Consider the following 23,478-nt stretch of genomic DNA (forward strand, 5'->3'; position numbering starts at 1 on the left):
AGCCGAACACAAAGAGCCGACCTGGCAAGTTGGGGTGACTCCCAGAGGCTTGGGACGCCTCGAGGCCTCGGTTTCGAGGCCGCTGTGCCGCCCCTGTCCCGGCGCCGCCGCCGCCGCCATGGCAACGGGGGCGGGGCCGGAGGCGGGCGGGGCGGCGGCGCGCGCTGACGGCTTCCGGCGTGCGCGCGCGGCGGGCGGCGCGCTCGGGGGGCCCGGCGGAGGTCGGGGCGGTGCCGGTGTCGCGGTCGGTGTCGGTCCCGGTGCGGAGCCGTGTCGGTGTCGCAGCGATGGACACGCTGGGAAGGAAGGTGGTGGTGTGCGACAATGGCACCGGGGTAAGTCTCTGCGGGCGGCGCCGGGACCCGCCCTGCTGCCGGGGCGGAGGGGAAGGGGAAGCCGGGCGACTCCCCCCGGAGCCGGCCCGGCTTCCTGCCGGCACCGCCCGCGGGCCGCGCCCGCCCGGCCCTGCTGCCGCCACCGGGCCCGGCCGCCATCCCGGCGCTCGCGCGGGCCCGCGGAATGAATGGGCGGGGGCGGCTGGCGGCCCTCGGCCCGGTGTCCCCGTGCTCCCGAGCCGGGGGGACCGCCGGGGGTCTGCGGGGCTGGGGCTGCGGTGCCCGCCCCCACCCCCTCGGCGTTCTGATTTTACCGTCAAGATCCCCATTTCTCTGCGTGACCTGAGCGAGTCTCGCAGTAGCAACGAGCGTTTAGACAAAAATAGCGATTTTTAAAAATTCTGAATGAGTGCATTATGCGTTGAGCAATCAGGATGTGTCCTGTGTCTGCAGCATTATTAGTTTAGGGAAATGTTGGGGGGTTTTGTTGTTGGGGTTTTGTTTGATTTAAATTTTTTTTTTGGGGCAGCTGCTGTTCAAAATAGAGCATCATCCTTTCCTTAATACCTCTCTGATCTGACACGTACCTCCAAATTGGCATTTTTTTAAGGAAAGGTTTTCTCCCCATCTTTTCCACGCACCTCTGCAGGCACCCGCTGGAAATCCATCCTTTTGTCAGGCTGTGAGGCACCTTGGCAGGAAGTGAAAAAGATACCATTTTAAAGCAGAAAGAGATCAGATGCTATCAGTGGATATTTCCCCTTGGTAATTTTTTTAGCAATCTAGGGTTTCCCCTAGTAAAGCAATATTATTTGGACAGTTACCTTAATTGGTGGTGCATTAAAATCTCTTGAATGGCAAAACAAAGCAAGGTTTCATTTTATATGGAAGTATATTTTATATACTTGCAATAAAGAGGGTTTTTTTTCTTTTTTAATGAGCCTAGGAAAGAATAGCTGAGACAAAAGATGCTGTTACTAGAGATTCAGCATCCTAACTTCGAGGGTTTTTCAGTTAGCATCTAAAATTGTTAGAATGGTTCAGGAAGAAGAACATCATATTTGAAAGTTCAGAGATTTGACAGTTTTGATGTCTTTGTTAACCTTCATATAGCAAAAATTATTTTTAATGGGGCTAGGGTTCAGAGCCTTTGGCACTTCTTACACTATCATTTAGAAAAAGGAGAGTAGAAAAGATAGCTGTCTCAGGCAATAGCATTTTCTTGTTACAGAGAGAAATGGAAGCTTCTTTATGGTTTGTTTGTTTTTTGTTAGAGATTTTTTTGTTGTTCTTTTTTCTTTAATGTTTTATTGTGAGGCCTAGATTAAAAAAAAAAATAAAAATCAGAGCTTCACCCATTGGTGTGGTCCTTTATATGGCAATAATCACTGAGTTGTAAAATGTTTAGTGTATTGGTGGTGACAGCAGTGTTGAACCCTGTCTGGTCTCAGGTGTGACACAGGGGGTAAAAGTGCTTTTTCCAATCAGATTTCCCAAGCTGCACATGGCACACAGATTTCTTTACAACATAGGGTATCTGTGCGGGCTCTTAATTCTGGAGATGTCTTGCATCGATACGTTTTTTCCCTCCCTGATGTACCAGGATATAAATAACCAGGAGAGTGGAAGGTGCCTTTATGGTGCAAGAGGAGGGGCCTGTGTCACTTCAGCTTTTGCAGTTTTGGGTTGTGCTCAGCCTTTGGGCAGAACAATGTGTGTCTGGGAGCCATAGAGCTCCTTGGGTGGGAGAGCAAAGTGTCAGAAGTAATTGTTAAATCAGTCAACTCAAAATGTTTAGATTGATTTGGGATAATTGAACAAGGATTGGGATAACTAAGCTGGACAAAAATTCCATTCAGTAAAACTTTTGAGTCTCAACTACAAGTGGAGATACCAAGTAGTTCTATATCGTCATACCAGTATTTTGATAATATTTTTTCCTATGTGACAACAGACATCTTATTTTAGAGTTATTTCTGGTATCTCACACTTAAAAGCATGATAGAAATTAAATCTCTTTCCATGTGTCAGGAATATTATAGATAAAAAGTGGCTAATATATTTGGAAAAATCTGGTGAATTTTTAACATTAGGCTTGTCTTCGAAATTTACTGTTCTTGTTAGGCTGCAGTAGGACTTCTGATCTATCAGGCTGCAGCCAACCTTTGAGGAAGAGGTGGGTGACTCAAAGGAAGTTCTTGCAACATGTAGTGTGGGAGGCAGGCAATGGCACCTCAGAAGTCTAAAGTGTTAGGGGTGAATGTTCTTATTGTTAGAGGCCAAAAGGAACGTTACTTACTGGCCTGTAAAATTGTTGTAACTGTATTTAGGGTTTTTGTTTGAGAGTTGCATCAGTGGAAAGGATCAAGCACGGAGATCTGATAAGAATATTAGTATTCATATTAAAAGCAGTCACGTGATATGTTCGCAAGCTTCCTCATTCTTTTAGTTTGAAAGAACACTTATACATGCAAGTTCTTAGTGTTTGATGACTCAGTAGGAAGTGAAAGACTCGCTATAAACCACAGTGAAATGGAGAAGAAACTATATATGGTAAAAATTCTTACATACATGGTCTTGCACACAGGCTACAAAGCTGTTCTTGGGACATTCTGAATGTATAGCAAATGTGTGCAAAAACAGATGATGATGAAGTCCTTGCAGAAATGGGTAGATTCATGGAGTGCTTGTTTTATTGTTGGAAACATGAGTATTGTACTGAAATTGTTCAATAATTGCTGTGAGGGGTGTGCACAGCAAGAGGTGGAAGAGAAACAAGTGCACTGTACTTAAATTAGAGAGTTTCAAACTGAGAGTTGCAGAACAGTGAGCATTTAATGTTGGGCCTTAGAAAGGAGAAGCTGTTCCAGATTACTGCAGTTCATAATGTTTACTTGAATATTTTGAAGGATTTCGTGTAAGGGGCAGGAGGGAGAGGTATCTTCTGTTTACTGTACCCAAAAAACATCAGACAAAAAATCTGAAAGAGTCCAAAATCTCTTATTATACCAATCTCTGCATTTACTTGTTGGGTTGTTTTACTGAGCCAGTTTCTTCAGCCATGATAGGCCTCACAAACTTAGTGAACCAGCTGAATATTCAGGATAGTGTCAGGGAGAATACTACAGTGGGGATGCCCCCATTGATGGGGAAGCTGACAAAGAAGACTCTCGCTTGTTCTTATCTTCACCAAATTTTTGAAATTTCAGATTTGAAGGCAAGTTAAAATTCTTGCCTTTCTGTCTATGAAACAATCAAACTTTCTAAAATGTAATTTTTAACGCTCTGTGTTCTGGCCAGAAGGAGGTGGGAAACAGACTGTGAATGTCCAAGCTTAATCTCGCTCATTCTAGTTCTCATCAATTAAATCTGGTTTTGATTGTGTTTTAGGCTGGTTGGAGAAATGCCAATCTGTTTTTAAAATCTAGGATTTGTTAATTGCCAACATAGTTAATTTCCCAGGAAGATGCATCAAGGTCTTCATGCAGAAAGAGGCTGGAAGTTACTATTCATATCAAATAGTAAGAATTTTTGTGGTTTTGTAGGTCAGCAGTTTTTAGGTCAGTGTAGTTGTATGTGATTCTGAGAGGTGTTTTAAAGGCTGGCCGAGAGGAGCTGATTTTTGTGCAGTAGTTGTTTTGGTTGCATACATCAGGATTGCTATATAAATACTGGGGGTTTAGCAGGTTTTAAAAGTTGGAGTAGTGGAACTTCTTGAGGGGGTGTTCTAGGAGTTTTAAGTTGTAAAGATTTGTATAGATATTGCTTATCCTGTTACTTCTGGTATACTGATGTATTCAGGTATATGATCCAGAAGTGCTTGTGGCTGCTCTTTGCTTTCTCATAGCAGCACTGCATTCTTGAATGCACAGATAAGATCTGTACAACTCCTAGGCACTTCTGGCTTTAGTATAACCAAAAGAACTGGTAAATACTTGCCTTTTCAGAGTATTCCGGGTTTGAAGTAGGATGAGTTAAATGAGCTGTGTACACGGTGTCATTCTTCAGATATTCCAAACAGCTCTGCCTTTGGAGGGCAAGCACTGAAGGAGTGAAAGAAACTAGGGTCACAAAACAGCAAAATAAAAATCCTTTCTCCCCTCTATTACCCCAGCTTTAATTAAAATATCTTATGGCTCTTTTTGTGATTGGTTCTCTACATTTCTTTCCACAACAGGTGCCCTTTTTTACTGCAGTAAGGTGAATAATTATGAGCAACAGCAAGTGACTTTTCATGTTACCGTTAGTGTAATGACAGAATTCCTCTCAGCTGCAATTAGCTGTACTCTTCACTGGGATAATTGTTCCAGTGGCAGTCTTCAGACCTTGCTTCAGAAAATCCAGCGAATATTTGAAAAATTCTAGCAGATGGCTTTTAATACAACCTGCAGTGGATAATTACATTTTGGGACAGGGTCCCAAGGAGTCTGTGAATTGCCTGTTCTTGGAGGCTGCCAGCACCCAGCTGGTCCAAGCCCTGAGCAACCTGCTCAGAATTCAGCGGTGACTGGTTTGAGCCCAGTGTTGGATGAGACAGCTCCTGAGGTTCCCTCCAACCTGAAGGATCCCATGGTGCTGGGTTACCACTGCTGCACCTCAGTGGTTGGGTAATTTTGCAGATGAAAGTGTTTTTGGTTTGGCATGTTAAACTAGTCCAGTACACAAACTGTGCATCAAGAATAAAAGAGGAGTCTTCTTTGTAAGAGGTGCGGGTGGAACATCAGAATACGATACATGAAAATATCCTATCAAAATAGGAGAGATGAAGAGCATAATTTGCTGATCCCCATGAACTAAACTTGTAACTTCTTGCTGGCACATTTAAAGTTTGCATTTTACAATTGAACTTCCTCTAGAGACTATATGTTTTTTTATTGTTCAGTAAATTGTCATTGTTTTCTTAGTGTGTATACTATCTTGGAACCCAGTGATATAAAGCTTCCTTTTGTATATATCTGGGTAACAAACACTTTCAGAGCGTCCTGTTTGGTGTGAACTGCCATCATTTGAGGTTTTAATTGTGCTGTTGGTTTTAGAAGGGCTTACTGCTGACTTTATCCTTAAAGGAAACCCTCAAAATTACAAAACTTTGAGAAATCCATGTGAATTGCTAGTTCACATTTGAGCACTTTTTAGAAGAGTGGAAAACTTGAATTCACAAGGTTTAGGGTTTTTCCTGGTATGTAATTCGTTATGCTACCATGTGCTCTAATTGGAGAAGTGATTTGATTAGGTTTCATTGGGTACTCATTATAAGGTGATCCGTTATAAAATTACAGATTTCTGGTTGCTAGAGGACTTTTTTATAGAGTGGCAGGAAATGCAGATTCAGACATGGACTCTTTTTACACTTTGCAATGTACTTACTAATTTTAAACTGTTTCTCAAAAATCTGGTAGTCTTGATTCAGAAAACATTCTACAAAATACTTTTATTTAGTTTTAAAAATCTATGCATCATCTAAAATGTGTAAAATTTATTTGAAAGTATAAATCAGATTGGTTTCCAGTGGGGCACATGCTCTTAAATTTGGACTTTTAATTTTTAACTTAAAACCAGGTTTCTATTTGTAAATTAAAGTAATGCGTATTCTAATAAAATTATTTCTTCCTTTTCAGTTTGTGAAATGTGGCTACGCAGGCTCGAATTTTCCAGAGCACATTTTTCCAGCATTGGTTGGAAGACCCATTATAAGATCAACTGCTAAAGTAGGAAACATTGAAATCAAGGTAAATTTTTTGATTGTTATTTCTTTCTGACAGATAAAAATATTTAGGGCAGCTTTTGACTTGTGTAATGTTTGGAAATGTTTTTTCCTTAATTCCCTTTTGTGCTGTCTCAGTATCTCTTGATTAATTTCTGTATTGGATTTTAGCCTGTCACAAACTGCAAGGTTAAGAAGAGGGTAATCTAAAGCACTGGAGGCCTTCAGATAGTACACCTGAGGAGGCAGCAGGTAGGGCTTGAGTGGTTCTGGGCAAAAAGGGGCTTCAAATGCCAGTATGCAAATGGTGTCAAGATTAGAAGGCAGAAATGAGACAGAAGTGACTGTCACCAAGCTGTACCGTGGGATTTTGAAACAATGTTGAAGAACTGCTGGTGCTTCCAGGTTTTCCTGTACAGTTTGCTTCCTACTCAGAGCTGATCATCTGTGATCTTGTATGAGATGTTTAACCTTGGTTGTGTTTGCGTTTCATTGTTTCTATGGTTTTTGTTTTCCTTTTGCTGTTGGTGGATGTAGGTGCTTGTCCTGGGGTGACACCAGTTAGAGATGGAGAGGCTCTGTTCAGGCTGCTTTGTCTTGGGGCATTATTCCAAGACATGGGGGGAGAACCACTGTTGGAGAATTCATTTTCTGAAGTCCAGGGAGCTATAATTTTTCACTTATTTTGTAATTAGAGAGTAACACTTCAAATGTTATTAGTTGCTTCTGCTATGTAGGCTTTGGTAAATGTCTTGGCCCTGCTGTGGTCACATCCTCCCTTCTTGCTTCTAGCCACACAATTCTTACCTTGTGTTGGTCCTGCTGCTTGTGCAGGCATGTTGTGAGCTGCTTTAGTGAGCTGATCCAGCTGAAAGAGAGGGATTTCTTGATCAGGTAAAGTAGTGAATGCCTTCCTAAGACCATCGAGCAAACTTCAGTTGGAGAGTGAGGGAGAAGCAGGTGGCAATGCAGAACTGTAGAGGTTCCCACTTAGGCCAGTGAAGGTTAAATAGGACCACACATATACAGGATTTCAATTTTGCTTTCCTTGCTGGTTCTGAGCAGCAGTTTAGGAAGAGGGAAAAAAATCAGTCCAGACTTGTTCCTTATTTTCAGAACCCTGTAGCTGACAAGAACTTGAGTTGTCGGGTTTCTGCTTCTGCCTGTAAAATGGTTGTAGTATCAGAAGAAGGCCATACAATGAGGTCAAAAGGCTGAAGGATGCTAGAACTTCCCAAAATGCGATTGTGGGTTTGTCTTGTTACTATCTCAAGAATGCTTTACCTTGTATCAGCTAGGACAATTTGGCTGAGAGGATAGAGATCTTTCCCTTTCACAATAGAGGGGATTTTTTTGTAAGAGGACAGAAAACATAATCCTTTCTCTAGTAAGATTTGGGGAGAGGTATTTCTTCTTGAACTTAATGTGAAGAGCCTCCTTAAAGGAGGTCCTGGTAAAATTTTATGAAATTATGCAGTGATTTATGAGTCTAAACTTCCCCAAAACTTTTTTTGCATGAAATCTCACTGTTGAAGTCATGTTTTCTTTCCAGCTGATTCAACACAGCCTGTCCCACCAGTTTTGGTATCCTCTGATTATCTGATAATTTAATATTGCTGCAGATAACAGTGCTGCATTGAAAAGATAGGAGATAGACGTGGGTAATTGCTATGAGATCAGCAAAAGAACCTGTAAATGATCATCTTGCATGCATTACTGGTCTTCTGCTTGAGCATGGATCATGTGGGTGTATTTCAAGGAGTATAAACTGTGTCTAGATTCTTTTCTAGAAGTTTTATATCTGCCTATAACAGCTTGTCACCCTTTCTTAAGGCAGCAGTGTATCAAGAGAAGAAACCCCTGCCACAGACACTTTGGGTATCCCAGTAGGATAATACAGTAGAAAGACTTGTTAAGTGTGAGTGCTGTTTTTCTTTGTGAAAATCTTGCAGATTTCCTAAAAAATGTATTTTAGCAGATGAGTTTTATGACAAAATTTAATTCTAGGCATACGCTGTGAGTTCTTACGGGATAAGTTTAAAACTGAGTAGAGGAAGCTGTCAAGGAGATTATTAGTTTAACTTTTCAAAGCTATTCAGGAAAACTGCACTCCTTTGAAACTCTGTGAAAGGAGCCTGGAAGCTAATCAGAACAGTAGTTATCATCCACTGAGTTACCAATTTCAAGTTGCTTTGACCATATTTTCCTTAGGGATTCTCATTTTAGCTAGCAGCAGGGATATGGCTTTTTCTCCTGCTCAGGAGTTCAATTATTACTGGGATTATTTTGCTTAAAATTGCAACTCAAACTAGAATCATAGATGCTGCTCTTGGCTTTTACTGACTTACTAGTCTGCAGCAGGTTTGGGGGGTATTAATAAGTCAGTACTAAGGAGTAGTTTTCAGTTCTTAGATATATTAAGTGAATTTTTAAAACAAAATGTAAATTTAGCAATTGTCAGAGCTAGTTATGGTCAATTGTTCTGTGCAGAGTCTTTTCTAGTTCAGACATACACCTAGCCCAGAGTAAAACTCCACTGTTACAGAATATTTATACACAGGATCCTATTTATGAGAGATAAGCAGATACACTGATCTTGTTTGCAGCCTAGGAAGCCTAAATATGACTTGCCACTGACATGTAGCAATAGCTTTCTTTAAAGAGGCAATTTAATCTGATGTCCTGATAATGTTAGTTTGGCCCTAACTAAACTAACTCAGATCATTTCCTGCTGTACATGCATCTCTTTTCAGCCTAATTCTACTGTGTACTTAAAATAATTTGAGAATTTCATTTAGGCCTTTTCTGACTTTCTTGCTTCTACCTTTTCTTCACCTTTCTTGACCTGTTGAAGTAGAATAACAAAATGATGGTAAGTGAGGTGCCCCTTTGCTTTTTGTTTTCCATTTTTGCTTGATGAGACTTAGTAGCTGTTATGTTATTTTATAAATGCTATTCATTGTTTTGTCTTGTCTTACATTTTACATTTGAATACATAATTATTTTGGACATTGTTCATTGCTTTGATTTACTGGCAACTAATTAATGAGAATATTTTATGTATTGCTTTTAAATGCTACGTAACCTGTAGTTTTGCAAGATGCAAGAATAACATTGAGAGATCAACATGAACTCAGCATCTTTGACAGTAGAATTTGCTCTGTTTAACATTACAAACCAGGAGTTTGAAGAAATGTTAAGATTTCAGTTAGACAGATATTAATGAGTACTGAAGTGGTGGAAACACTGGATGCCACAATACTGCTTCCGCTCTGCAAATTTGGTTGTGTTGTCCTTCTTCCTCTTCAGCTGCCAAGTGTACGTGTTTGTTAGTGTGCTAGTGCTGGTGTTCTCAAGAGAGAACAACTGTTCTGCCCTTTAGTTTTGTTTTAAAAGGATGTGAAAGTTTTGTGCAACTTTCACTTTGCATCTTTGAATAACAGCTTTTCCTGGGCTGTGTCCTATTGGACAGCTTAGAGCCTCAAAGAGCAGTGCACAAAAAAGGCTTCTGATTCTTCTAACTGGTGGAGTTTGTGTTGTCTTAAATTCTCATGAGTAATGTGGCTACATGGTGGAGTTCTCATAGTATGGTTTTACCAGAGTGCTTTTGATTGAAAGTGTTGGAGTCTTGACTTTTGTCTTCTGTACAGTCGAGAGCTGAAGCGTGTTCTGCTGTGCAGGGGAAAACAAATGAAACACCTTGTCAGGGAGAGGGGGTGAAAGAGGAATGGTTTCACTTGAACTATTTTCAGGTAACTTCCTTTTTATATAGTCAACAGCAACTGCCTGGGTTACTTCTAAAACAGGCATTATAAACCAGATGCCAGATTTTTTCTTGTGCATCTTTTTTTCCCTGGCATTGAATAGTAGGTTGAGTAACCCACACTTCCACTGTGCCACAGCAACTGCAAACTGTTGTGGCATATGTCTGGATCAAGCAGCTGGCTTTTTTTTTTTTTCTTTTCTTTTTTTTTTTTTAATTTTTTCTTTCTTTTATTTCTTTTTTTTTCCAATTAATATTATTGACACAGAGCTAATGGTACCTAGAAATATGTTCTTACAACCTAAGTACGAGTGAGTCAGTTTAGACTTCTTTAGGAAAGTATGGGATATAAGGAGGAGCAAAGATAAGCTGCTACTGTGCATACTTCCTGGGGATATAACGTGGGAAAGGAGAAGATGTGATGCTACTAATTTGAATGTGCAACGTTTGCATAACTAACGTTAATAAACAGATTGCTTAATCAGTGTGAAATGACTATACAAATTGCATTAGTTGGTTGTGTTTGTGCAAGAATGCATTACTGGGGTTTCTGGCTTGGGACTTTTGGCAAGGAACAGATGAGGTTACATTTTATATTTAGATGTGTCTCTTCACACCCTATTGACACAGGCAATATGTAAACCATTGTTTCTTTTAATGTCTGGTGTGGAATTTATAATCTCTTATTTGCTTTTGCTCCTGTTCGGTATGCTTATTCACCACTCATTATTCCTTTTTTGGTATTGTGCACAGAAATTTGCAACATGCATGGAAAAAATATTCTGCCAATCCCACCTACTACCCTTATGTGCTGTTTTGCATCTCAGCTCTTAGAAAATAGTATTTGTTAAAATAATTTTGGAGGTGTCAGTGGAGAAACATCTGTACTTACAAAGGCTTTGTAGTCTCTAGCTCTAACAGGGTTTATTGGTTTCTTTAAGGTTAATTGAAAAAATAAAATTAATAATGTTTATTTTGGAAAAGCTTTGGGATGGGTAAGAGCCAAATTTAAATATTACATGGAATATATTCTATTTCTCTCCTAAGTACCTGCAAATGATTCAAAAATATGGGCATTGTTTAAGAACACATCTGGACACAGGCTGAAGCAGTTCACTGTCATTCTTGAGGAGTTTGGTGTTTAGAAAACTTTGTAAACACTGACATGTTTTTGTATTAAAATTTTACAGGATCTGATGGTTGGTGATGAAGCCAGTGAATTACGATCAATGCTGGAAGTGAATTATCCGATGGAGAATGGCATAGTTCGAAACTGGGATGATATGAAGCACCTTTGGGATTACACGTTTGGACCAGAAAAACTTAATATTGACACAAAAAATTGTAAAATACTACTCACAGAGCCTCCCATGAATCCAACTAAAAACAGGGAGAAGATTGTGGAGGTATGTCTAGTAGGAGCTGATACACAGTCATTGGAGCATTTCTAAGAGATTCCTTGTTCCAGCAACATGCAGTGACTGTCTGAAGCAAAGCAGTTCTGTTCTCTAACCAAAACCCGTTCCAAGCCATAGGCATGAATGCTACTGTGCTTAAATTCAAACAGCTGATCTCATTCACAATCTGTAAGCAGGCTTCTTGTCTCAAGCATTAATAGCAGCATTAAAACACAGAATTGGAAATACATGTCTGCCTTCACATACCCAGGATACGTTGATTACTAGCTGTTGGATAAATGTTAATTACTTTAAATGACTTGGACTTCTGTAAGCCAGTAATGCAGAGGAGATTGGAGCTAGATGATGCTTACCAGATGGAGCAGTGTTGTTGAAGGTAGTTGAGACAAAGGTGTGATGACAACCAATGCACTAATCTTTAATTAGTGCTAGGGATTATCAATGAAAGCCTTCTAAGAAGGAAAGCCTGGTTCTTGCATCCTCAATCTCAGTGCTGCCCTGGATGTCTAAGCTCCAGCTGAACCTTGTATTCAGTGGAGGTTGTCAGATATATTTTGTCTAGCTCCTGTACATGTGATGAGGACTCAGGTTTGAGTTTTCTGTTTTGTTGAATTTTTTTCTCATAAGCATCATAGCTATTTTCAATTAATATAAGTTTGAATATCAAAGCTTGTATATATATATATATATTAAAAATTAATTGCTTAGTCTATTAAGAATTTACATTTATGATTGCCTTTCCTTCGAAATCTTTTTGATGTCACAGCTACAGTAGTGCTTTCTGCAACTTGGCAGCGAATACATTTGCACTAATCCTTTCTTTCAGTGACCAAGGAGCAAATGAAGTCTAGCAAAGTTGGGAAAACTGAAGTGAAGAAAAATCAGACTATCAGTGCAATCTAAATTCAGTGGTTTTTTTTAGCAATTGTGGACATTAGGGTCTGATGATCTAAGTGTCAGGTAATGCAGCACTAGTAATATACTGTACTGTATCTCAGCCGCCTGTGGTGTGATAGACAGGGCAGGTTATTCTGGGTGGCCTCCACGTAGCAGGAATGGTTCTATTTCCTGTCCAGGCTTCTTTGCTTTTCAGTTGTCAACAATAGTGTTCTTGTTTCTGTTTTCCTGATAAATACAAAAGGATGGATTTTAGTTGTTCTTGTGCCAAGTGATTTTATACCAAAAATTCAGGAGTCTAGTATGGCCTCTGAATTCTGATAGAATATTTGCATTGCTTGATTTGTCTTTTTAGCACCACCCCAGAGACCACAGATTCTTAATCGTGATAGAGATTAACGAGAACTAGAATCCATTTTCGTAAATTTAAATTTGACTTACACAGAAGCTCATTGTTTCTATTAATGTTTTTAATGGAACACAATATTATGAGAACTTGCAATATTTAGTTTGAGTACAATGTCTTTATACTCCTTCCATTTTTGACACGGCCTCCTCCTTTCCAGGGAGGTGAGCCCAGTATGAGGCAGAGAACTGAATGAAGATCCTTCCTAAAGCCTGCAGTAAATATAATAATGTCTCTGCATTTTGGGATACAGTGCAGTAACATTTTGGAAGAAAAGCTCAGTCATCTGTACCCTAAAAAGATGATAGATAATTATATATGCTGTCCTTCATTCTGTTTCCAGTGATTCTCTCTCCTCATTTCATCACTTTGTCAGACCCACCTGCAATAGTAAGGCAGCAAGTGTTCACATGTCAGCTGTATTGTAAAATATATATTTAAAAAGCTCTTTTCCTTTCATAGCACGTACAAGACCTGCATTGCTCCTCAGCTTAACGGAGTATTTGCTGTTTGTCTTTATCTGCTGCACTCTCATTGTGTAACACCCCCAGCAGCAGCCAGACTGTAGTGGCTAATCAAGAAGCTGTAGAGACACTGGAGCGCAGTCACTTCATCTAATCCAGCCTAGGATTCCTTGTATTTTTTCCCAGTTTTAATTCTTCCTTTCTGTACCCAGTTAGAACATCACTTTGTAGGTAATTCAGAATCTGCTGTTACCTGCTGTAGAATAATCTTTTCATGAAAGCACACTGCTCAGTATTTATATGTTAAGATTTGTTAACGTACATGCCCTGTGTCAAGGCATTTTCCATGTCAAAGAAAGTAATGCAGAGGAGAATGGATTTTTTTTCTCGAAATAAAGAATGACAACACCCCCAAAGGTTATAAAAGGTTTTGTAGAGGCCTTTAGGGTTTGGTACATGTGAAGGCAATAACTAGTGTCATTTGAATATTGATTTTGTTGTATGAAGTTGATAATTTAGATTTTTCTTATCTTATTTCTTCATTTAATAAGCACTCAGGTTGTTTGAAAATATCCATTGGATTAGTGTTGGGTTTAGACAATGACTATTAAAAGGGGATCTATTTTGAGTTTCTGCCCTTTCAACTGTTCCCTTTCTGTTCCTTTTCACACTGTTCTAACGGAGGAGGTTCTTTAAATAGTTCAGAATTCTAAAATTGTCAGGCATGAGCTTTTTTCTTCAAAAATATTTAGATATCTTTTACTTGAGCTGTGGGAGCACTTAGGATTCAATCAGTTTCCAATCCTTGAAGTTGCAGAAGAGTTCAGAAGGCTGCAGGGGGTAGCAAAAGCAAATCTTCTGTATATGTTGGAATAATCAGAGTTCATCCATTTTTTCTGGTAAAGCTTATTGAGGGGAAAACTGCTGTACAGCATGATTTGTTTACTTGGCCTTTTCTTGTGTTTAGGAAGAAGACAAGATCCTATAAACTCTACATCCTTTAATCTTGGCCTGCTTCTTAACTGAAACTAGTTCAGTGATTAGGGAAACCTAGTGTACGAGACAAGGAGCTACTTTTCCTGTTTCAGTACGTGTTCTGCAAACCTGCAGTTTTCTCTCTGTAGTGGATTTTACAATAAATTTTAAAGTTCTTCATTGGTTGCCCTTTAAAGAAGGTGGTCCAGATCCAGAGAACAACCTGTGATACTGGGCTTATTCTAGACTAAGACATGAGGGAGTCTGGTCTTTATGTGACATAGTGTGCAGTTATACAAACTCTGTATTGCTTCATATGAAGAATGAAAAATGCCTGAACTTTGTTTTAAAACATACATCTTAAACAAACATTTTATTCCCAAGTCACACTTCAGTAATGAACTGCTTGGTTGGTCTACAAGTACTGCCTCCCACTCATTAAGCACTTTGGAAAAGTGAAAATTTTTGTAAAGCTGCAAAAATTGGTATGTGGGTTTCTTGTATTTGCTTTTGTTGCTTAAGGGAGGTGGAATATTTCATCTGGCTTGTCTGGTGTGAACAGGTAAGGTACAAAACTGAATGTACTTCTTACTGACCCAAAGCACATCAGTCTAGAATGTTCATGTAGAGTCTGTGTGATGAAAATTCTTGGGAAGTGTTTTTGATTAGTAAAAATACAAAATTGTAGAAATACAGTTGTCAAACACTGATGAAATTTCTTTGAGGTATTTGGAAATGATGGAAGCTGATTTTTGCCTTCATCTTACAGGTTATGTTTGAGACATACCAGTTTTCTGGGGTGTATGTAGCCATCCAGGCTGTTCTTACTCTGTATGCTCAAGGTAGGCAAAATTAACCTAAAATTTCTTCAGTTTCCTGATGTGTTGCTGAGCCCAAGCACTCACATGGCATCACTGGGTCCTGGGCTTAATTCTGTGCTGTTCTCTAAGGAAGCTCAGCTCTGACTGACAGCTTGCATTTTCTTTTGAGGAACTAAGGATAGGTAGCACTGTTGGTGTTATTTTCATGAATAAATGCAAAAACCTGGGTCCTCAAAACTCTCACTGTTTCAGGGTGTAATCATTTTGCTGTTGGCATCAAGTCTTAATGGCTTACTTTGGATTTTCTGAAAAAGGAACAACTTTTTACCATGAGTAAGAAAGTAACTTCAAGAAGGTGATCATGTGACTTTTACACTATTTTCAGGGGAAAGAAAATAAATAAAAAGTTGAGTCTTTTACTGTAGATAAACTAGGTCAGGCTGAGCAGAAAATTATGGATTGACTGAATTCAATGGAAATTCTGCCATTGACTTCAATCCATCTAGGATTTTAAGAAGTTACTAAAGCACATCAGCTCTAATGCCGTGACTCCTTGCATCTGTTTGTTGGCAATTTGGTGTATTTAGCTGCCACATAGCAGGACATAAGTATCCATGTCCATTAACACGCCACTGTAGTGTCTCTGTCCATGACCAAAAGTAATGGGATACTGGAAGGACGGCTCTGCAAGTCAATAGAATTACTTGAACCAAAACAAACCACTTTTGCAAACCTGAATATTAATTTTATTTGTTGCAATCTGTGCTATTATGTTTTTTTCCCCTTTTATGTTTTTATGTGCTATTATTTTTTTTTTGTTTACTTTGGTTTGATTCCTTACAAATACTTGACATCTACAGTCCTAAATTCTGCTTTAATTGTACATGTACCTTACTCTGTAGTGCTCAACAGAATGTGAGAGAACTTAGAGCAGTCTGCAGTGTTTCTACGTACCATCATCTAAAACTTTCAGCATTGATTTTTGCCTCTTAAGTATAGAAACTTCTATTTCTACATGTTCATGATACCTGTTTTGTATACCTTATAATTTAATAATTTGTGGTAAGCTTTTTTTCATGAGACATGATTTTTATAATCTGTGAAGGTAGATCTCATTCAGCCTAATGCCACTTGTGAGAGGGAATACTAGGCATGTGCTATATAGTCCTAATATTCTCCACTTTATGAAAGTATTTGGTTTTTTGAATTCCAGTAAAAATCAACAAGTCCTAAGAATTTCACAAGGTAAACTTGTGGCTTGAATATCTCTAGATTCTTCATATTTCAGAAATGAATATAAGATCGCACAACTAAATCCACTGGAGGAATTAGTGCCACAATAAGCATTTAATGAGCATAGATAATCCCTTTAATTAGAGCGCAATTTGAGATGTCAAACCACCATGTAAAATTGTGAGTGGCAGAGCTCTAAACATCTGGGTAAAAGTGAAAGTAATACTTTAACAAAAAATGTATGGAGCATTTGTTACTATGGAAACCTAAAGTTTAATATCTACTGATGACTGAGGGAAGAGAGGTTGTATCAGTTTACAGTGAAAAATCCTGTCTTAAACTCACTGCTGTTCTGCTCTCTTTATGAAAGTGCAATAACAGTTGTGCTTCCTGCTCATTCTTTTAGGTTTGTTGACTGGTGTTGTTGTGGACTCTGGAGATGGTGTGACTCACATTTGCCCAGTTTATGAAGGTTTCTCCCTCCCTCACCTCACGAGACGGTTAGATATCGCTGGGAGGGATATCACTAGGTACCTCATTAAGGTAAGCTGGGAGGGAAGAGGATTTAAGGTTGAGGCTGGTATCTGTGGTATGTTGGTTCAAGTCAAATTTCCTTGATAGCACGAAACCACTATATATTTCACTTTATTATTCATATGTTAATTACATCAAGAGCTCCTGTATTCTCTGTGTTACTTCAGTCTATTCTTACTGTGTTTCCTCATCTAGATCACTTGTGATGATTCTGATGCCATTCAGAGACATTTTCTTAGTGGCAACCTTGTAGGAAGGGAATTTATTTCCTATTTGGGAAGGAAAAGCACCAAAGTTGGCTTTCTCAATACCTAAAGTGAAAGCTAAATTGTATTCTCTCAGTTCTACTCATCTGTTTTAGAAAGGCTTTCTTACAGTGTGGAAAACAGTGTAATGATTCTTCCCTGATGATTAAATAAGAGAGCATGTTTGATAGACAATTCATTTGTTTGGGCATTTGAAATATAAGCAGCACCTTATATTGAGAAATCTTATGGTTAAACTGATATATGGGAATGTTCTGAAGTTCTAAAGATAAGAATTATTTTGGATTTTTTTCATTTGTCTTTGTGCTGGTTATGCTGAAAGTTGTAATGATAAAGAAAATTTCCCATTTGGAGTAACACTGCTGCTTTTCTGGGGATAATGGATACACTGGGACAGATTTGTCTTAATACCCAAATTTGCAGCTAAAAAGGGGAGTTGAACAGAGATATGTGTTTAAATGTGCCCCTCTACTGACATCTGGACTGTTCCTCTCATTTCCTGCTAACCTGCTGTGCTCCCTCCAGCTCCTCTTGCTGCGAGGTTATGCTTTCAACCATTCTGCTGATTTTGAGACGGTTCGCATGATCAAGGAGAAGTTGTGTTATGTGGGATACAACATTGAACAGGAGCAGAAGCTGGCACTAGAGACCACAGTTCTAGTTGAATCCTACACGGTGAGTGTCTCAAGACAGCTTTCCTTGTCCTAAACTTCCTAGGTTTAAATTCAGTTAGCATTTAGCTTCGATTTCTTCACAATTTTTCTTGGCAGCCATTCACCTCTCGGCCTGGAGAATCAAATTGATTGGTTCTGGGAAAATGTTCTACAGGCTTTCTTTTCAGATTTTCTGTAAGACTTTGTACTCATTTTTGTCATTGTAGATCTTTGAATTTGAATACTATAGTACAGGGATTTGTAGAGAAAATGGTCTTATTCTAGCATGAGATTGTTTCAGCTTCATCCATGCAGCAGTGAGACATGAGACTGATATCTGCTGTCAGGAAAGGTAAACTTGCTCTGAGTGGAAACTTTGTGATCACAGTTGGAAAAATTTGCAGAAAAGCATTATTCTTGCTGTTAGATAATTTTTAAAATTGATACTAGGAGTTGGTATTGCAAGGAAATATTTGGTAGGTCAATAACGATGTGTCTAGTCCCTGATGTCTCCAAGTGAATTGCAGAGTGATTAAAGAATTTGTATATTCTTTCAGTACTACTGAACGACTTCTTGCACTGCTGACAATTATCAACAATTTCCTGTGTTAAAACATTTGGGAGCAATGTAGGTCATTTCCTCTTGGGTTTTTTTTAGCATTCAAGTGGCTAAAAGTAGCCTTTTCAATGGTGGTGTTTCTTCCCTAGCTCCCAGATGGCAGGATTATCAAAGTTGGTGGAGAACGGTTTGAGGCACCGGAGGCTCTCTTCCAGCCTCACTTAATCAATGTTGAAGGGGTTGGTGTGGCTGAATTGCTGTTCAACACCATCCAGGCTGCTGACATTGATACCAGGTAAGAGCAGAACATTTAAAATCCTTGGTCTTGGTGCAGGGGTGGTGCAAGAACTGTATTCAAAGTAACAACTTTTGCTTTAGACATTAATGTATGCTCCTGGGAGAAGGGTGTATGCTGGGAGTGGGGCTCAGGCTGAGTTTTTGGAGCTTAACAGATTGTTAACTATTTCTATAAGAATGAACAAAGATAAAATCTTGAAAGCACAATATTTTTTTTATTTCTGCTTTCTGGGAAAGCATGAGCAAGCCTGCTGAAATTGTGCAGTCTTTTTTTGTGTAGTGACATATTTTAGGTTTGTATTTACACCCCTGTCAGTTCAGGTACCTACTATAGTACAGAGTAAACTATACAATGCTACAAAGACTATTCTTTTTGGGTCAGGTCTGAATTCTACAAGCACATTGTGCTGTCTGGAGGGTCCACCATGTACCCTGGGCTGCCTTCACGACTGGAGCGGGAACTGAAACAGCTCTACCTGGAGCGAGTTCTGAAAGGAGATGTGGAAAAACTCTCGGTGGGTATCGGTGGCTGCTGCAGCGCGGGGCGCAGAGGCTTCCCTGGAATCCCCACTAGAGGGAACCAAGTGGTCAGAAATGACGGAGGCTGCGGGTGGCTCTCCCTGCAGCTTGCAAAATCGCTGCCCCTCTTCCTCACACCCCTGCCTTTGCTTTGTACATACTTGAAATAAACTTACCTTCTAGACCCTGCTAGTAGCAGGTAATTTCTGAAGTCTTGGGTTGTTTCGAATGTAAAATAGGCTGATAAATACCAGGGCACAAATTGTTATGTTGGTTAAACAAAGCTAGAGTTTCTGTGCCTTAAAGTTGTCATAGAGAAAAAAAAAATATTTTTTTTTAATCTGTGAAAGTTTTGGTTCATACTACAAGTGAAATACTCAAAAGTGAGAGAGGCTAGAGTTCTAAGACACTTTCAGGTGGAGTAAGTTTCCCTTTTCCATTGGCTATTGTGATAAACAGGCAATAGCCACACACATTTACAGAGGTAACAGTGTGTTGTACTGAAAATTCCTTTGAGTGGAGTTTCTAATGGTGAACTGAATTGAACTTCCCTGGTTGTTAATACAGTGTTCTCTGAAGGTCTTTGTGGAATGACCCAATTGTACAGAATGTTTGACATCTGAGATAGTGTTTCAGTCATAGTTTTGTACTCATTTTTGCTCTTGAAGTTAGAGCTTTAGCACTGAAGAAGTTAAGGGAATATTAATAGTTAAACTGGTTTAGATTGTGTAGATTGGTATAATTCTAAAACATTCGTGATTTGATGATCTGGTAACTTCTGATAAGTTTAGCCATCAAAGATTAGGAATTATTTCACTTTTAATAGTGTTCCTGAAATGCAGAAATTGGGTCTTTAATTTTCTGTTAGTATTCTGAATCCTGGACTTTTTGTTGATATACTGAAAGTACAATTTTTGGGCAAGTGTCAGTAACTGTGTGTAATTCCCAATGCAAAGTCATTATTTTACTTGGGTTGCGCAAGCTGGAAGCTCGCACAGAGTGCCCTGTGCTAACATTTCATTTTCTAGTTGCATTTTTCTCACTAGCCAGTTTCCACTTCATTGTTCTGGTAAAAAGCCCAATTTTATTTTGCAAGGCTTTGTTTCAAGAATCCTACTAACAATTTCTTTTCTTTTTCTCAGAAATTTAAGATCCGAATCGAAGATCCCCCTCGTCGGAAGCACATGGTGTTTCTGGGGGGTGCCGTTCTAGCAGACATCATGAAAGACAAAGACAACTTCTGGATGACCCGACAAGAATACCAAGAAAAGGGAGTGCGTGTGCTGGAGAAGCTTGGTGTGACTGTTCGATAAATCCCAAAGCTTGTTCCCGTCACATGTCTAAAGCTTTTTTCTTTCATTGCCAATCTCTGAACTCACTCAGCTACATGCTATGGAAGGGCCTGTCTGTGGCCTTTTGACCCAAACGTCAGGTTTTGTTCTGGTTTCTTGGGGTAGCTTTTGTTAAATGTTTCTTAATGTGGCTAAATTTGACTATTAAATTTGACCACTTCCCTGCAAACAAAACGGAGCAAGAGCAGCCTGTCGACTTCATTGTTCCCTCCCAGTAGGCAATTGGGTAATTCTGGTAGGCTTTTTCTTCTGGGTTTATTGCTGTAGTCCTGCTAGCTTTTGTCTCTAGTTCACAAAGGGTTGTGTGCCTTTTTTAGCATAAGAAAACCTTTAAACAAGAGTTTTTGCTATTGGATCATTGTGGTGGTTATCTTTGCATCTCTATGCCTCTCTCTACATTAAGTTTGGTTTTTTTTCTTTCCTGCAATTAGGAATTTTGATTAAACATTGTTAAAAACTAGTTGAAGTAGCTGGAGTGACTTTAACACACTGTTTTGATGTAATGTGGTTTCATATGCACTGCTGCCTAAACTGGCTTCTGAGGTGGTTCACCCTTAAAGGTGGTGGTGGGGCCTTCAGACTGTATTTCTCTAAGTGGGAATGTACGGTTGCCACAAATGGAGAAACACCTGATGCTCTGGCAAGTGTACATTTGTGGCCTTAGGTGTCTTTATTCTGGAGAGAGGAGACAGGATTGAGCTGTGTTTCTTTTTTGTTAAGGGACAGCTGGGGGGTGGTCAGCCTGACCAAAAATGCCTCTTCATAACTAAATTTTGGTACCATGTTGTCTCAGCATAGGAAGCAAGAATGTTAATTTGGTTATTCTGTAATTGTCGAAGAAACTTAGATATGCTGAGAAAGGAGCATCTAAGCTTATTGAAGAGATTTAATTCTTTCAGAAATGCTCATGAAAACTGTAACTATAAATATTTAAACCCCCAGAACAAAGTTTTTAAAAGTCTGATGTTTTAAGTGCTTGTATGTACATCAGAAGCACTTCCATTAAACTTTACAAGTGTATTAACCTAGTGCCAAGTAGTTACTGCAAATGAATATTTCAATGACCAGTGTTTATTGCAGCAAGCAGATATTTATAAACAACCAGTGGCAGTAGGTTATAAAGAATAACTTATATTTGTTCCAGTTAAGAATAATATTGAAATAGGAGATGTTGGTTGGTAAATAGCCACAATTCATTTTATCCAGTCTTGATTTTTGATACTTAACATGGGATGGGGAAGGAAGTGAAAACCAGTGATGAAAATGCTGTTTCCAGAAAGTACATTAAAGCTGAGTTGTTCTAAAAAATAGAAGTTGTCACTAGTAATTATCAGCCACCTTCTCTGGGTATAGTTGCCTGTATTTTTTTCCTACTAGCAGACTGCTAACTATCATTGCAATAAAATCTGCCTTACATTAAGCATAGCAAAAACTGCTTGCATACAAATGCTAGCTAGACTTAGTTCCACTTTGCTTTCCGTAGAAATATTGTATTACTTCTTACTGGTTTTTGAAGCCTACCATAACATTTAAGCATAAGGAAGTCAAGATCTGCTTTTGACTTCCAAACCTTGGAATGTATGAGAGATGCTTTCATATACTTGCCATTTGTCTACATCTTTACATTAATAATTGACCCCAGAAACGTGGAAATGTTAAACTCCCTTGGACTGTTAAAATGTGCTTCCTTTCTAAATTGAGCAGACAGTTTCCTTTGGCTGAGCGAGCCAAAGGGGCAGAAACCATGTCTGCATTTCTTTAATAACAAGACAGTCACTATAGTATTGCTAGTAATGACCATTTAATTATAGGTGGGTGGGGTTTTTTGCAGCTATATTTACTCTTAACTTGAACAATACGAATTTACAGGCATGCCGGTCGTGCCTCAGTGCATGCACTTAAGCAGTTACTAGATTTTTGGGGACATGAATGTAAGGGGTACTCTGAATTCCTGTAGTCTTCTAAACATTTAATACACAAGACTTAAAAATGCTATGGGCTTGCTTTAGAGCTATGATTTCTCATGTGACTGTCTCTGGGCTTTTCAGACAGTGTTGGGAATCATGGAAATAAACCAAAGAATGACTTAAAACCTTTTTTTAAATGACAATCTGTCATGTGGTTTTTCAAATCTAGACCTTGACCCTGCAACCCCTTTTCTAAACCATCTTCTCCCCTGTCCACTGGCTTCAGTGAGGTATGTGCATGTTTGAGTAAAGGTTTTGGAATTTGGCCCCTTGACTAGAGAACTTCACAGCACCATGAGTAATAAATGTCAGTTGATTGTGCAGAATCTTGGGTTTCCATGGAAACCATGTATATATTAAAAAAAGCAACTAGCATTTTAAATTAACTGTGATCATGGTTCCAGAAGAACACATTCGTAATCCGAATACTGAATGGGGTGTTCCAGTTGTGCTCAGTGTGGTTCTCCATGTATGTGTTTGCACACACAAGAGTGTTGTGTGTGTGCTCTCTCAGCTGACAGCTTCAATACTGCTATGAAAGCAATCTGGTTTTAAAGTTTTTTTGAAGACCAAATAACTTGAATTGTATTTGCAAAATGCTTCAGCTCCTATAAAATTAGAATAGAAGATGCCGCATCAGTTGTAAGTTTTTTGGGAACATCCTATTTTTAATGTTAAGCTGCTTCAAACCCTCCCCTCCCCCAGTGTTCTAGGATGTTAACCAATGTAACACAGATGGCTTTTTATACAGTTCTGAATAATGTTAACACACAACACTGGTTGAGACCATGAATGGAAATAAACATCTATTTAAATTGACAGGTCTTTTCAATACAAAAATAAAATCAGATTTTTTTCAAAGTAGATTATGTTTGCTTTGTTTCCTTTGGGAAATCACAGTTCTGTCAGTTTTTCTCTAACTTAACTTCCATCACAAAACCATCATGAGCTGCTTTTGCTGAGGAAATCTGACATGACAAAATAACACATTGTCTACTGATTGCTGTCATACTCTATCTTTTAGCCAATACTGCACTCCCTCCATCCTTTTATTTAAAAAGAAAAATTCCTAATCCTTGGACAGGACTCTTTTTTTCTAGTTCAACCTCCATACTCCAAATAGGAAGAACCCTCAACTTGTATTGACCTCAGCATCCTTTGCTAAGCTTAGAAGCCACATGATGATGCCCTGTTTAGGAAGAGTCTCCTTGGCATTGTGATTTCATGTGCTATTTCACCTGCATCCCTGATTTTCACTGATAGGAAAAGTGCATGTGGGGGTTGACCTGTAGCATTTAGAAGGACTTGAGTGGAT

At 39.1% G+C, this 23,478-nt stretch overlaps 1 protein-coding gene across 2 annotated transcripts; it reads left to right on the forward strand.

Annotated features, from left to right (window-relative positions):
- Positions 1 to 164: 164 nt before the first annotated feature.
- ACTR2 (actin related protein 2) lies at positions 165 to 23,027 on the forward strand. Of its 2 annotated transcripts, XM_058835009.1 has the most exons (10): positions 165 to 335; positions 5,954 to 6,064; positions 8,897 to 8,911; positions 10,993 to 11,208; positions 14,732 to 14,804; positions 16,423 to 16,559; positions 17,342 to 17,491; positions 18,178 to 18,323; positions 18,708 to 18,840; positions 19,987 to 23,027. In XM_058835009.1, exons 1-10 carry the CDS (start codon positions 288 to 290, stop codon positions 20,155 to 20,157), a joined length of 1,200 nt encoding a protein of 399 aa, XP_058690992.1. In that variant the 5' UTR covers positions 165 to 287; the 3' UTR covers positions 20,158 to 23,027. The 2 variants fall into 2 exon arrangements, with proteins under 2 accessions (XP_058690992.1, XP_058690993.1); XM_058835010.1 differs by lacking the exon at positions 8,897 to 8,911 and having other exon boundaries at positions 167 to 335.
- Positions 23,028 to 23,478: the final 451 nt, after the last annotated feature.

This window comes from Poecile atricapillus, chromosome 3 (genome assembly GCF_030490865.1).
Source record: "Poecile atricapillus isolate bPoeAtr1 chromosome 3, bPoeAtr1.hap1, whole genome shotgun sequence".
NCBI lineage: Eukaryota > Metazoa > Chordata > Aves > Passeriformes > Paridae > Poecile > Poecile atricapillus.